The sequence below is a fragment of the Mauremys mutica genome, chromosome 10, assembly GCF_020497125.1.
Source record: "Mauremys mutica isolate MM-2020 ecotype Southern chromosome 10, ASM2049712v1, whole genome shotgun sequence".
Taxonomy (NCBI): Eukaryota; Metazoa; Chordata; order Testudines; family Geoemydidae; genus Mauremys; species Mauremys mutica.
The window spans coordinates 23,185,877-23,201,560 of record NC_059081.1 but is presented as its reverse complement, the minus strand read 5'-3'; the positions used below and the strand labels follow the sequence as shown (position 1 = coordinate 23,201,560).

Sequence of the window (15,684 nt, the reverse complement as noted above, 5' to 3'; positions counted from 1 at the left end):
CAATTAAAAAATATAACTGGCAGCTCTTAAGAAACCTGCTCTTTAATATATATACGAGAGACTTGTATAAGATATACACAGACAACTGTTTCATTAGCTATTTCCTTAGGTCATTTATACTAGTGTTACCAACATTTTAAATCTTAATTTCGCCTCGATACCCCACCTGGTAGAGACTTGAGTTGGTGATTTGAATTGGTACCTGCTCGGGTAGGCTAGTGATGTCCATTTATGGAAGGTTGTCAGATCTTTACTGGGTGGGTGACAACAAGAGAAGCAGCAGAAAAACAAACTCAGTGAGCTGAGGATTTTATTTGGAACTGTTAAAAAAAAAGATTTTGTGGTTGTTGCTCTAAAATCTGCCTACACTAAAGACATCTCAGGTTTCTAATAACACTCAGTTTATATTCATTAGTTGCATTGACAGTTACAGTCCCCAGATGTGTCCAAATCCTATACTGTAACCAACTGTTCAGACTTCCCTATTGCCCCCAAAATTGTGTGATCGGGCGATTGCCAGCGCAGTACATTCAGATTCGATTTTTAAATGGGAGGATAGCTTTATTAACAGCTAAAAGTATTCATCAGATCTCTGAGGAAGCGATGATTTGCAAATGCACGTTTGATTTTTCTTTCTTTGCGATGTTTAATCATCAGAAAGGTGTGCTCTGATCAGGAGCATTTTTGAATGCAATTGCTTGTGACTATTGCTAGCATTACAATTCTTGCTTTAGGCACACATTCAATGCACAGTTCAAGAGCAGTTTATCTTAGCTTAATGTAAGTAAAAGTATAGTGTCGGATCAGTGTACCATTTGTTTCAGTTTACTTCGGGGGGCGGGAGGGAAGTGCAGTAATAGATTTAACTCTGTCAAAGAAGGGAAATTCATACGGAGCCCGCTAATACAACCCCTTGGGCAGCTCCACGTTTACCTTCAGAAAGATCATACAAACATGTAGGATTTGAAGTTCATCTTTACATTGAGATTATGTAAAGCTCTTCTAGAGAAGGAACCGTATGTGGGTTCTGTGAAGAGCTGGGCATGAACTGATCAAGGCTCAGAGATTTTTTTCCCCCTTTTCAGATAAACGCCTTTGCTGACCGAATTTGGCTGTCTTTAGTTACTTCTATATTAGTTTCCAATTATGTGCAGTGCAAACCAGCTTTTTGATTAACAAAACAGCAGAGCATTGGTTAACAACACTTAAACTTCAAAAAAAAATCCCCCTGGGAAGTGGGCTCTGAATTGGTTAATAATGTGCAGTACTTGCTAAATTGCTGACTTCCAGATGTGGAAAATATCTTTCTTGTTTAGGACCTACGTACCCTGATTGGATTACGACAGAAGCGTCACATTGGAAAGCTTTTGAGTGATGATTTAATTAACCATACAGTAGAAAGCTGCATTTGCCAGGAAACCCCTTCCAGATTTGCATAACCAATCCCTTCAGTGCAAAGGTGGAGTCTGGTTTTTAATATTATTAGTATTATTATAATTATTATTATTATTTTCCTATTTTAAAAACTGTTAAACTTGTTATCCCCACAAGTTCAGTGCCACTCACCCAGTCACTCCAGCTAGCTATCTCCTTCCCCCCAAAAAGGGAAGAGAGACAGAAAAAGAGCCATTTCACCCCATGAGCATATCTGGGAACAAAACAGAAAGAATGTCAAATCTCACGTTTTTCACTAGATATAACAGACAATTCAAATAAGATTGTTGAACCTCGAAACAACAACAAACCTCAACAACAAAATGATCAGAAGTCAACTAGGTGCCTTTTTTTCCAATTCAAATACAGAGTTTAGTTTCTACCCATAATTTTGAGCTATGGTTTGCTGATCTGAAAGAAGGGGTTAAGGGGTGGAAGGGGGACTGAGAAGGAGAAAGAGACTTTCCTGCTAGAACCCATGCTGACAAAGCTACCCAAGTGAATGTGCCTGCAGAATCTGGCCATTAGAGCTATCTCTATAAAAAGAAGTAGGGATCTTGACTGAAAGACACAGGATCGCTCCCCTTAACTTTCAGTTCCTTTGAGTTATCCAGTTCTGTGAATGGTGTTCACCGTTTTCCGCCGTGTATCCAGTAGGATTTAGTGAAGAGGATAATGATGCCAAAGACTTGATGGTTGCGGGGGGGGGGGGGGGAGGGAGGAGGGAGGAAAGGGAGCGAGGGTCGGAGAGAGGGAGGAGGGAGACAGAGCGGGAGGGAGGTGGAATTTCATTTCTTCCACTAAAGCGTTTGCGGAGACTTCAAGGTATAATCTATCCCAGATCCTTTCCCAGAGAGAAACTTGGCGATCACGTTTCCACATGATGCTCACGTTTGGTGCTCTTCAATTATCCCTCCCCACAAAGATAGGTGGCGTGTGTTTCAGGGTCTCTCCTCTCTCTCCTACAGAAAAGAAAAAGAAAAAAATGTCATTAGAAGAGGCGTAACACGTCAGTCCGTCCCCAGGTTTGTGTTTCCTGGAGTGGCAGAAAGAGATCAGTCCTAACCTGCCCAGCAGGAATAACGGTCCTTCCGACAACTCTTTGCAAGGCTTTTTACAAATTCTCCAGGAGCTGCATCTCTCTTCACCTTTTCTCCTCCACTTCGCGGCTTCTTCATGCTTTTTCTTCTCACCGTTTCTGGCCAAAACTACAAACAAGACTTCGCAGGTAGGTTCTGAATTTAAACATTTCTTTCTTTCTTGTCTTCTCCCCCCCCCCCTTTGCTCTGCACCGTCTCATTTTCTCCCTTTTTCTTTTCTTTTTTTTTATTTCGAGTGTGGTGGCTTATTCAGCTTGTTTATAGTTGGGGAACCTCATTTTGAACTAAAATGTAGTCACTTGGCACCAGTTTCAGGAGGGGTTGGTTCTTTTATGGCGAACCGCTCTCTGCTGTTATTCACCGCCCCCCCCCGTCCCCCCGTACCTGTCCAGCCAGGTAGTAAAGGTGTCTTTTGCAATTATGACAGTAAAAGTTTTAGTGCAAGGAAAAGAATCCATTATTTCAAACAACCTCACTGCTCATGTATTTTAAGATTAACATAGGATCATCTTAAAGTTTGCATGTACCTGTTAGTGATTTGCACGCACTGTGCATGCACAAGGAGCACGGTTGTACAGTATTTTAGCTCCAGCCTGCTTTTAGAAGTCCCAGCAAAGATGTGTTTCCCCAGACTGAAAGTTTGCTGTTTTGTCTGCCTAGTAAGTTTCATTTCTTTATTTTATTTTGTGAGGCTGGGTGAAGTAACACCTCAGGTTCTGGGATCCCAAAGAAAGAAGTGAAAGTAGTGACTGGAACTTAAAAGTCGTTTACAAAAAATAGTCAATCCAGCTGGGAAGAAAACCGTTCTCAAGAACCCAAGATTGAAAATTATTGGCAACTTTTCTTGTTAATGCTAAGGAGCAGGGCAGATATTGAAATACATTTAAAACAATTCGCCATTGGTCGTTTTGCATTATTACGCCAATTGTCGAAGAAAGCTCACAGGTCCGGGCTTTTATGAATTTGTTTATCTCCTACCTACTTTCATATATCCTGTGCTTGGTCTGTAATGATGATGTAGAGATTACAAGATGCAGAGCAAGAAATAACCAGCAAATACAAAGTTTTTGCACGTATTCTCTCAATCTCTCCCTCTCCCACACACATGCATCCATGCCCATAAAACTACCAGTTTACTTTCTCAACATGGATTCATTTGCTGTAGTCTGCGAGTAAACATACTGACCTTGTACAGACAATCTGCATATTCACATACACTTACCTGCACATGGATTTTTAAAGCAACCCTGTTTTATAAACAAAAGCCTAAGAAAGGCGAATTCAGAGGAAATAAGACACAAGAGAGCAGCACACTTAACTGATCCATCCTGATATAAATCGTTACTAAAGTTAAAATGGAAAAATCATAACTAAATCCACTTTGTTACAAAATGTGTTGAGACAGGTCATCAGCTTCTCGGTTTTGTGCAAAGCTTTATAGCAGAGGAGTAGACAATAGATGCTGAGGCGAGGGTGGATTTTGTTCAGAAGAGCAAGGGTTAATTGCCCTTGTTTTACAGTTTGCATCTGTTACATCTTTTATAGCCCCCTGTTTAAACTAATCCTCGAGTCAAAGCATCTTTAAAGCTACAGCATCTTCTTCGAGATAGACTTAGTTTCAGGAGCCTTATATCAAGCAAACCAAGTGCTTCCCCACTCCAGTTCTGACAGATTCAGTCTCAAATAAAGCCTGCATGTGTAGACAGATATAGGTACGAAAGTTTACAAGTCGAAAAGGATATGATCCTTTAGAAAGCCTGTAAACACTGACAGCAGTAGTTTTGATTTCTGTTTCTTTTCTCAGGCGGGGGGGGGGGGCGGAAGACAGGCTGAAGCTTTGTTTAATGGGCAGGGGGAAACCCTACAATGAATATTGTCAAACCGACTAAAAAGGTGTCAGAGGTTTATAAGACACTTCTCATTGTTGGAGGGGGGGTAGAAGTGAGGTCTCAATCCTGCGCCTTACCCCACAGGGGAGGGGGAGAGCGAGCGAGCTCTGGGCGCGACCAGAAATACAAATAAAGGTAAAGATAACATTTCATGGGAGAACAAGTTGCAATGTCAGACTAAAGTACTTTTAGGAGGAAATGGTCCGCCTCGCATTGAGTCAAACAGCCTACTGTACGAGCCTGTGCATTCCCTCATACGGTCATGAGTTATGACTCATTTTGAAGATGTAATTCTTGTCTCTCTGATCTCCTTTGCTGTGCAATACAAAAAAAAATAAAAACCTGGCCGGCTGGGAAGGAAGGGGGTCCATTTAATCTCTGCTCCGACCTCCCCCAGCACGGCGAGTCTTTGTGTGTGTGTGGATGGGTTCCTTTTGGGGGGAATATTTGGGTTCCCTTTGGCGCCCTGCATTTAAATGGGATATACCAATGCCCACATTGTTGCTGTGTTTGGTTGTTACATAGAGTCTGCGTGCTGCTGAATCAGGGAGTCGAGTCCATGCGAACTGCCATCTGATCCACTCTTATCAATGAAGCAGCAGATCATGGCGGATGGCCCCAGGTGTAAGAGGCGAAAACAAGCCAATCCAAGAAGGAAAAACGGTAAGAAAACCCTGAATCAAACTTTTCCTTTCGACTCCACTAGAGAGATAGAGGGGGAGAGGGAGAAAATACCACCCAGCAGCAACCGCAGCAGCCCGGGGTTTGCTGGCGACCGCTTTCTATGTGGCGGAGGAGAGATCCGCCTGTTGTATATCTCTGGAGGGGAGAGAGAGTTCAAGGGAGTCCCAGGGAAAGTGAGTGTCAAAGAAGCCGGAGGATCCCAGCTCTTTCCCCCGGGCGCAGTCCCAGTCTAACCGAGCGCTCCTTATCCCCCCACCCCGGACGGCTTTGGAGAAGTCCGAGCAAGTGGGCAGAGTCCCAGATCTTGGGCTTCTGTAGTTTGAGTTCTGCAGAATCACTGGGCGGTTTGGAAAGAAAAGCTAGAGACTGAGCGAGAGCCCCATGCAGACTGTGTGGCTTAGAAAGGCTGAAAGTTTCTTGCCTGGGTCCCTGCTCGATCTAACGGTCCTGGGCTCTGTGTCTCTTGCGCCTGGCTTCTCACAGCCCCCCAGGACCCGCTGGAGTCTCTCTCTCTCTCTCTCCTGCTTTTTTCCCCTTTGACCGCTGCCTGCAGTGGCAGAATTACTTCCCAGACATGTAAGTCTCACACAGACCAAAGCCACTTTCCGGCCAGTTTTCATGTTGGCAGAACCACCTAAGCCATGGACTCTAGTGTCAGGGGGAAGAGAGAGACGAGAGGGGGCGGAGAGGTATTTTCAATAGTTCCATTAAGGGAGGGGGAACCACGGAAAAATCATATTCCCTGGGAAAAAGGCACCGTGAGAATCCTGAGCCACATTGGCAGGGAGTTATTTACTTTTAAAAAATTGTTACAGACTCAAAAATGAAAGTTCCTTCTCCTTAATCATTAAGAAAAGAATGAGTTTGCTGCCCAATTGCCCATAGTTACCCTCTCCCCTGGTCTCTGCAGGCGACTGAGAGGTTGGGTTCAATGGGACGGGGTGTTCTGGTCTGATCTCACATTTGGCAGCTCTTTCCTGGTGTGGGTCTCTGTCCCTCCCTAGTTTCTTCCTTTCTTCGTTGGTTTGGAAGTCTGCCCCCCTCCCCCAGCCACCCTGGAGCCCCTGAATGGACATCTCAGCCCCACTTTCAACAACTTTCCTCTAGAGATCAGGAGGAATGAAGATATTTGTGTGAACCTGAACCTATTTGCTTATAGCTGAGCTACTTCATTTAAGTGGAGAGGTGGAGTGGGGGTGGAAGGAGAAAAAACACAAAGACAAGAGAATGTTGATTAGAAACAAATGATCCTTTCTCTCCCCCCTCCCGCCCCCTTCCTCTCTCTAGGTTGTGAGTGTGAGTGTGTGTGTGTGTGTGTGTGTGTGTGTGTGTGTGTGTGTGTCTTTTTCTTGTTGTGGTGGAGGTGTCGAGCCATATGGGGGAGTGATAGAGGAATTTTAGTCAGAAACTGTTCTTTATGTTACCCTTTGTGTTGTCTTTGATCTATTTGCTTGGCTTAGTATTACAAAAAAAAACCCCAACTAAAATAATATATTCCGAGCAGCTTCCCAATGATCCGTTCCTTGTTATCTTTTTTTAAAGTCTCTCCCCCCACCCCATACACACACCCCGCCTTTACTCCTGTGTCTGTCATTATTTAAGGTGGTCCTCACATAGGAGACCTCCCCTTCCCCTCATCTCTCGGTAATTTAGTAGACATTAAAATTACACGTAATGTTTCCCTCTCCTCTCTTGTGTTTCCTCTGTTCTTTTTATTAAATGTTGGTTATTGATTTTCTAAAATCAATGTCTGTTGTGGGGGTTTTTTCCCCTCACAAGTATCTAAAGCACGTTGCTGATCAACTGGATAACAAAAGCTTTGTGTCAAGTAGCCTTTTTTTTCTTATGTTAAACAGTCATTTTTGAGAGGAAAGAGAATTAGATTTAAAGTGCTCTTTTGCACTAAAGAATATCCTGTTTGTTGGTTTAGCCTTCTTATTTTATCCTTCTCGGTTCTCTTCATACAACATTATTAGTTTAGAGCATTAAACATCCTCACATGTTCTGTGATGAGTGTGTGTACCGATGTGTTTCATGTTTCGCAAAACAATTTGATCAGCAAAAATGTACAAACGATTTCCTAAAAGCTCTATGGTTATGTATGTGGGAGAGATAATGAATGTAATGTGTACACGCAGTTATTGCACACAAGTCTTTAGTAACACATATGGACCGGACTGACAGATATTCCGTTGCTCCATTGAAAATGTGTTTTCGTGGGGTGCAATAACTTAAGAAAACCAGGAGAGTTGGGAGTAGAAAGTTTAATTGCGATTTTTAAGGTAACTGATCCTGCAAACTTCCTTTAAAGTGTGTGCATTGGTTGCACGAAGGTCTAACTTCTCCCTTCCCTGTCTTGCTCCAACCAATGCATTTTTATTTTATTTTATTCCTTTTTGTTTTCCCCGTGGTTTTTTTTTTCCTCTGTGTTCCATAATCTGCTTCTTCCATTCATTTCTGAGTCAGAAATGTTCTGGTTTTGAGAAGCAGGTAGACTTTTTTTTTTCCATTTTCTCTCTCGACAAGCACGTATCCAAAGCCTTTTCCTTTGGGGATTGCCCAGGATTTATCTGAACTGAGTGGATTTTTCTTCTCTCCTGGATTCATGGAAAAGATGTCACTTCTGAGCTTGTGTCTTTGCTGATAACACTAACTATGATGATGCTTATCGAAATCATATAGAAATTCCTTGGAAAGGCAATAGCATTACATTTTTAAAAAGCTGCAAAAATAGATGGGCATCTAGGAAACTAGAGTGATATAAATGTAACCAAATAGAAATGATAAAGAGGATAAAAATAGAAGAAACCAAGTAGTACCTAAATGTGTTATATGCTCTGTGTGTGGGTGTGAGTAAGGATGGTCAGGACTCAGGATTAGAAAACGATGCTGGATAAAATTCCTACAAAGCTAAATAGGGTAGAAAGAAAAAAAAACCCTCAGGATTTTACAAGATAACGGAATTGATCAGAGCTGGAGAGGAGAGTGATGCAGTAGGGCAGTGTCAGGGAAGCGTGTGTGTGTGTGTGTGTGTGTGTGTGGAGGGGGTGGGAGAGGTCATATTAAAATAAATGGTCATGGGGGGAACCATCCCCAGGAAAAAAATGTTAGCGAGAAAAGTCTAAAGAGAGGGGAACAGGAGTAAGGGGATGGAAGGTGGGGAAATCAGAGGAGCCCGCCGCCCAGGAATGTGTGTCGGTTTCAGGAAAGTTCAGTCAGATGATTTCCAGTCGCCTGACTCACTTTGTAACACTTTCACTGAAGGAGAGAAAACCCGAAGCCCCCTTCTTTTTCTCCCCACTCTGCACTTCCTCCCCACGTTCCGAGTGATCGCTCTCAGACTGATAGCCAAGCTGCTGCAATCTACGCAGCAGCGACGTTTGAAACTTACAAAGTTTGGCGTTTGCTGTTGGTGTTGCTGCCCCTGTTTGTAGCTGGAGCGGTCTCACTGGAGATGCTGCCTCGTTCTCTCTTCCTGCTGCACTCAGAGCCTTAGAAATAAGGGGAAGGGGATTGATTTCTCATCACTCCCTCTTTCTCCTTCTCAGGGAGAGATGACTAGGTACAAACATGCTTCCTTAGAACAAATCTCTCTGGCATGGCATGAATTGGGAGTTGAGTTGTCCCCTTTAAAAGCAACAATGTTTGGGGGGAGGAAAAGGAGAAAAGAAAAGTTGGGTCTAATTTTCTCCCAAGTTTCAGTAGACATCTCTCTCTGATTTCTTGCCATCTCGCTCCCAGTTGTAAAGAAGAGGGAGAACGTTCAGTGCTTCCAAAGCGTCTGATCCGAAAGGGAATACAGACCAAACAAGCAGACACAATTATCCCCTTTAAGAACCTTAACCAAAAAGACAACCACCCACCTCTTTCTAGAGATGCTGGAGAAGAGGGAAAATTCGAATTCACTTCACCCTTTAAAAAGAACAAAATCTAGCTAGAATCTCTGGGTAATGAGAAGTGGGGTTTGTTTTGCCTGATGGGTGAAGTTTGGAAATAACTAGAGTCTCAGATACAAGGGTGCTCCCTAGTAAATTTCAGGTGGCACAAGTTATAGCGGTCAACTGGGAACGTTCCTTTTCCGAGTTCTCTTTACAAGTGTGAAAATCCGTTGCAAGTAGTAGATTACTTTTGAAGTTGATGAGACCATTGGGAGAATATCTTACGACCTCAAAAGGTACCTGGCTATAGGTTTATTTTAAAAAAATATTATTTACTAAATGCAAGTGACCAAGATGCAATGAATATCTAAGTATATCTCGCTATACAGTTTTGACAAGTTTTGACATGGAACAGAGGAGGCTGTTATCTGAGCTATTGATTTTATTTTGAGTTTGGGGAAAAAACGAGTGAATTTGGATATTGTTGAATGCCACTGTTGAATAGCATATGCCATTTCCAGTAATTCTTCACTTATTGTTACTGGTTTTGCCACAAGCCTCTTTAGCTATTGCACCTGATCTACAGATAAACTTTTTAAAAATCTTGTAAAATAAAATGAAATAAATTAAAGAATTAATTACCATAAAATCGATAATTTTTTTTAAAAGAACAGCATTGAAAGTTAATTGTTAAATAAATATATACGGTAAACTGTCCAAGGTAAATACAATATATGGAAGATTGAAAAACAAGCTATAGAACCATATTGAGAATATTCTCTAAGAAAACTGTGTCTACCCTTAAAGTGGAAAGAAGGGTGTTGATTCTTTTACAACAGCACCACATTCATTCCAAGAAATAGGAAATTCTTCGCCTCACAACAGTTTTTGGCATCTGCATTATCCCAATGCTTTTAAGGTGCATTTTCTCCTCTGAGAAAGAGAACTCTTTGTCCTTTTTACCAAGACCATGGCTTCCCAAGGTAGACACTATTTTGTGCCTGTCACATAGAATGGGAGTGCAGGTTTGCAGTGCTCACAGACAATTGATTGTCTGCCCTAATGTGTTTCATTTACATGTTTATAACGTCAATAGTGCTGGGGTGTCCACTGTACCATTCATTCCAGCATTCCCACAAGGGTGCAATTGTCTGAATAGCCAAGTCAGACACCTTTTTGATTGCTCTTTAGTTGTCTTTTTAGAGTATAGAGAAAAAGGAGAGAAATCTGGGATGCAGAAACACTAGTTGAAAATATTTCAGAATTAAATGTCACTATTAAAGCAGATGTTAACATTAGGCAAATTATATATTTTAACTAAGATTCTAAAGGTGTAAAAAAAATCAGAGAGGATGGTTATTGAAACCCGACTACATCTAGTCCTGTTGCTTATTTTTTACTCTTTTTTACATGATGTGTGATTTTCATTTTGCTTTCAGCCTCTTTAAACGCAGCCACCTCTTAACTCTTTGTATGCTTAACTGTAATTTGTGATTTTTTCCCCCTATATATTTACATATCTCTGTTTATGCCAACAGCGTCAGCTAACCACTTGGAAAATCTATTGAAAGAATATTTAGGCTGTGGGAAGTATAAACTTTAAAAAGTAAGATCCAAATATTTCTTCATCAAGCATTTTTAATGAAAAAATATTATGATGATTAGACTTTCCTTGAAGCATTTTTAACTTAAATAGCTGTGTGCCAACTTCCTATGTCTTTGGTTATAGTCTTCTTATGCTGTAAGCTCTGAGCAGAGTGTTCCTAGGAGTTCCAAAGTCAATAAAAGATTACTTTTTAAGGTGTGCTGTACTGTTTTTATATGCCACACTGTCTTTATCATTTAAGTTCCTTCTGAGGGAGGCGAGAAGTGCTTGCCTACAAGTGCTTGTCTACAATTTCATGTATGAATAAATAAACCTCACATCTTATTGAATCAGATAAATTATATGTGTAATATAGCCACATATAGTACATATGGATGCACCTGGGAAATAAAGGTTTCACATTTCAGACCTGGTCCCTTTCCCCCCTAAAAATTTTGATCCCAAGTGCTACAGTTAACCTATTTAGGCCATGGTCTATAAGGGAAGATAACCCTAACTCCTGTGGCATCTAATCGCCAGGGGGGACAAAACTTTTTATAATTTTGTTGCAATTAAAAATTCTCTCTCTCCCTTTTTTTTTTTTGGCCTGTTTGTGGAAAGATTTTTTTTTCTCCCTAACAGGGAAGACACACACAGTAGATGCACCGTTAGCTGAACCCCTGACACGGCGGTCTTTTGAATGCCTTAGGTATGATTTCACTTTCGCTCACATCAATGCTGACCTGAATGCCTTTCATATCTGATCCGCTGTGTCTCTCCCAGTAAACATCCCCTGAGGGGAGAACAAAGAAAGGAGCTCTTCTTCTTCTTAATCACAATTCAGCCCATTCACCGCCGGCAGGCTACATTTGCATTCTGCAACAGAAAGCCAAGATGAAAAGAAAAAAAAAGAGAGTGAGAAGAGGGGGGAAAAAGCAGAAGGGTGGAGGCTGAGTAAAATAACTTAGGTGTTTGTAGCTGTTTGTTGGGCTTCCCCTAGTTACAAGCCTTATATAGATCCTGCTCTACCCAGCCTTGGCTCTTCTGACAGGCAGATAGTGTTACAAGATGGCATGCCTGTGCTATTCATGGCCACTCGCACTAACACTTGAGGTAAAAAGTGTCAGAGAGGGATCAAATTCTACTCGGAGAAGTCTGTTATAGTTAGGGTCAGGTGTGTGTACTCTCGGCTCTTGACTGCTGCCTATTATTTTGTTTTAATTACTATTATTGTTTACTCGCCATGACCTTGGGGAGTGGAGGTGAGGGGAATGTGGTCCACGCAGATGAAAAGACAGCAGGGAAGGAAATGTCCTTTGGACAAAAAATATTTGTTAGTGATGGGATGAGTTGGGCTGGCGTGTTTCTTTCCCTCCACAGGAGAAAAGGGGCAACTCTTTGGGAAGGAAAAAAGCGTTCCCAGTTTTGCGGCTGGCAATAGGTCACATTTGCTGGCTAGAGGAAAATAATAACAACCAACCTCCCCAACCCAACAAGATCACGAAACTGTAAAGGGGGAAAGGTTACATTTGTGTAAGTTTCGTTAGCCAAGTTTTCTCGTGTTTCTTGTATTCACAGCCACCTCCATATTTGCCCCCAGATTTCTCGTCTGTTTGTTTTCCAGAAGCCACTCTGCCTTTCTTTGCAAGACAGTATTAAAAATTTGTTGAGGTTTTGGTTATATTCACTTTTTCTCACCAAGGGAAGGTTTATTTATAACTGAATCCTGCTTACTGAGAAGTATTTAAGCCCTTTCAGGCAGACCTGTCAAAATTTCCTGTGTTGTTTGCCTCCATTTGCCACACGTAAAAAGTAATATGCAGTTGCTTGTGTTAGAATAACCAGGGTAGTGCAGAAATCTTAAGTGACAAGTTTTCAACTATACTATCTCCTGCTTACCAACCTGTCATTTTTTCAGAAACCGCTTTTAAGATACTAACAGTTTTTTTCCCCAATCAGCAAATAGATTAAATGTGCTAAAGCAACTTTGAGAGAGAAGAACAGTTTGAACAATCTGAAGCGGGGAGGGATGTTTTATTTTCCTATAGCTGCTATGGCAGATTTCACTCCTAAGGAGCACACTAACCGAGATGTTACCAGTTGAACAGAAGCATGTGACACAGATTCCTGATTTTTTCCCAGAAGATTTACAGAATTTACAAAAAGAGATTATCTCTACACCTTCCACTCCCCCCCCCCGCCCACCCCCATGACCCAAGCAATGGAGGATTTAGGCAGATTTACTTCAGTAAACACCTTTGGATACTTGGGGGAAAGTAGGAGTCTGTTTGCAAAAGGAGGCTTTTGTTAAGTGAGGTGCTGGGATAATGCTTTACCAGGCAGCTGTGATAGTAACCTACCCAGTAACGCTGGAAAACTGTTTAACTCTTTGTGTGCTATACACTTGTACTCATCAGCTAAGACTTGTGTTCCCAGGGGGACTTTCTGTGGAAGTTCCAAGTTATGATTGTTCATATAGCGGTTTGCATAACAGAGAGAAAGGAATAAAAGCCTGACATTTTTTAGACCATTGAAGCTAGTCAACCAACAACATAGTTTTCTCATTTATAACTGAATCATTTGGGCTGAGCTGTGGCTCCAATCAGATTTATGAATGGCGACAGAGTTATAACAAATCAACCTGAAAAAAAACCCTTAGCGCATATTGAGGATAAAAAAATGTTTGTTAAACTTAAAAAAAACAGTTGGAAAACTTGCAGGCACTCATAATACATCTTTAGGGTGATTTAGATGAATTTAGGAATCTGTCTTGAAAAGTAAAATAGTCTTTTCTTTTAAAAAAAAGACACTATAAACTTGCAAACCTGTAAGAGTCGAGGTCTGATATCCCATCTCTGAGGAAACCTGCAAGGTTTTCAAAGCATATAACCAGTTGAAACTACACTTTCACCTTGTAAGGCGGCCCCATTTAATTGCCCTACCAAGGTACCCCAGTTATGCCAGGAAGGAGTTAATAATGGGTTATTTTTTGCTGGGCATAAGAATAACTTTTTCAGGTGTTGCTTTTTTAGTTTAAATAAGATTGCCTTATTTAGTTTTCAAAAAGTGTAGGTGTCAATGTTAGAGCAGCCACAAATGTGTGAGAAAGCAAAGGGTATGAGACATGACAGAATTAAAGGTGTTTGCTATGTTGTTACCCGTGTGTCAAGCTGCAAGCTCCCTTTGTCACAGCCTTCTGGTGATTTGATAGTGCAGATCCACATCCCGTCTAGGTGATACAGCAGTTTTTAAGTGTGGGTTTTGATGTGCATGTGCACTCATTGCTATTGCAGCCTTCCTCCCAAATTCCATTAAAAAACCTCAGTATAACACACACACACACACACACACTAACTCCAGCCTTATAAAAGAGCACTGTGCACTCAAATCCCAGGGCAGCAGCAGCAGCATTACAGTATCTGGCATGGAGTGTAGTTTGGCAGCAATGTCATCTGCCAAATCATCCCATAATTACGTTTTATGTTATTTGTATGAATGACCAAGCATGCAGTATTCCTTTAGAAATCAAAGGAAGGCTTAAAATGCATTTTTGAATACTTTCAGACCATGGTCAGGTCACAGTTTGGGAGATGAATTAAACTGATCTCATTTGTGATCTAATTGAGGTTGGCAACAACCTTAGCAGTAGCAATAACATACAAACAGAAATCAAAGGACAAAATTCAGCAAATCAGATCTTTCGCTAGAAAACTGCTAGGAGTTATTTCGTGATTGCCAACAGAGAAGTTAAACTTTGTCCTCTTTCTCAGCAGCAGTGCAAGCTTTGCATATTTTTCGGGTCTTTCACAGGAAAGTTAGGATAGATACACATACAAGAAGAGAAACGAGCAGTGCCTCCTCGGGCACGTAGTAAAGATACAAGCAGGACATAGCCACTAATCACAAATACGTATGTTGCCAGTGAATCCAGTGGTGTAAACTGAGAGCTGATGTTGCTTCTAAAAGCTAAAGTGTAGGAGGAGGAAGGGAAGAGGAATAGGTTTAAGGAGTGACAAGAGGAATAGGTCGAGGAGCTCAGTTTAAGCAAATGTTCCAAGTAGAAACTCAAGGCAGCTCCTATCTTTACATCTGTCCGTGCGGACTGCAGGAATGTAATTATCACGGTGATGTAGGATTGTTTACAGATTTGGATATTAGTGTTCTGAACTTGCTTTGCACGGGGGGAGCCTGGAGTGCTGTAGCTTTGTAAGACAACACGAGGCAGAAATGCTTGTCACTTGGCTGTGAGTTAGTTCGAGATGAGGCCCCTGGTTTCAAAGGTCAGAACCAGCTCCGAAGCTTCATCCGAATTTGCCCAAAGTTCACAAGATGTTTGGGTTCCGTGTCTAGCTGTGGAGAGCCGAGCCGAGCCGAGCCTCCCCATAGATTGAAGTAGCGATGTGTTCAGAGGATGGCTTTGGGCCAGAACAGCTTTTCCCTATGATGAGAAGACAAAGGTATTTAAATAAATTATTGACAGAGACACGTCTATAAATCCTGGAAAGCTGTGCAACTGAGCACTGTGGACTCTCCCCCACACACATCTATCTTTTCTACACTTAGCTTTCTGTGGTCTCTAAGAATGTGGGTTTCACAAGGGGAGGGCCCCCCGAAACGACGTTTTACCAGATCTCTCTCTCTCACACACACACACACCCCTTAACTGCTGGAACCTTACAGCTTCGAAGCTCGCTCCCGAAGCCGAGCTGAGATGTGCGTATCATTGCGAACGAGCAATTAAAACGTAATTGGGAAGTTTAGAAGACTCCTTTACTCCCTTATTGCTGCATCAGAGGGGTACATAACGTCATCGCGTCAGGGAAGGGGAAAAGACACGTCGCGTGGGCTGTTCTGCCACCAGAGCTAGTGATTCCAGGTGCTCTTTGTGTGCTCCCACCTGGCGTATGTCTTTCGTGGGAGGCTTGTGCTGTATTTTCTGGCAGTGGTGACAGGCGGTATTTTGTACACCGTCTCTCTCTCCTTAGTCACAGCCAGCAGTTCTGTACTACTTCAGCCTCTCCTGGCGATAGGAGCACGCTGTTCTTTCCACGTTTGATTGTTGGGTGGGACAGCACTGCTCGCAAGGTCACAGGCAAGAGAAAGAATCAATAACA

General features: G+C 41.9%; 1 protein-coding gene and 2 long non-coding RNA genes across 4 annotated transcripts in view; 1 reads left to right on the top strand and 2 right to left on the bottom strand.

Moving 5' to 3' along the window:
• Window positions 1–2,267: 2,267 nt before the first annotated feature.
• On the bottom strand, window positions 2,268–3,184 carry LOC123378404. Its single transcript, XR_006582592.1, has 3 exons — window positions 3,062–3,184; window positions 2,501–2,642; window positions 2,268–2,396 (listed from the first exon to the last, which is right to left on the bottom strand). It is a non-coding gene; the product is annotated as an uncharacterized LOC123378404 (long non-coding RNA).
• Window positions 2,303–15,684, top strand: part of ZEB2 (zinc finger E-box binding homeobox 2) — a 127,582-nt gene continuing 114,200 nt past the window's right edge. For both annotated transcript variants that reach the window (XM_045032131.1, XM_045032132.1), the window contains exons 1-2: window positions 2,303–2,662; window positions 4,949–5,086. In XM_045032131.1, the coding sequence (XP_044888066.1) occupies window positions 5,014–5,086 (73 nt within the window). In that variant the 5' untranslated portion in view covers window positions 2,303–2,662; window positions 4,949–5,013. The remainder of the gene's footprint in view (window positions 2,663–4,948; window positions 5,087–15,684) is intronic.
• LOC123378405 overlaps window positions 12,800–15,684 on the bottom strand; it is a 3,574-nt gene continuing 689 nt past the window's right edge. Inside the window, exons 2-3 of the long non-coding RNA XR_006582593.1 lie at window positions 15,468–15,644; window positions 12,800–15,008 (exon numbers count right to left, since the gene is read on the bottom strand). This is a non-coding gene — a long non-coding RNA (uncharacterized LOC123378405). The remainder of the gene's footprint in view (window positions 15,009–15,467; window positions 15,645–15,684) is intronic.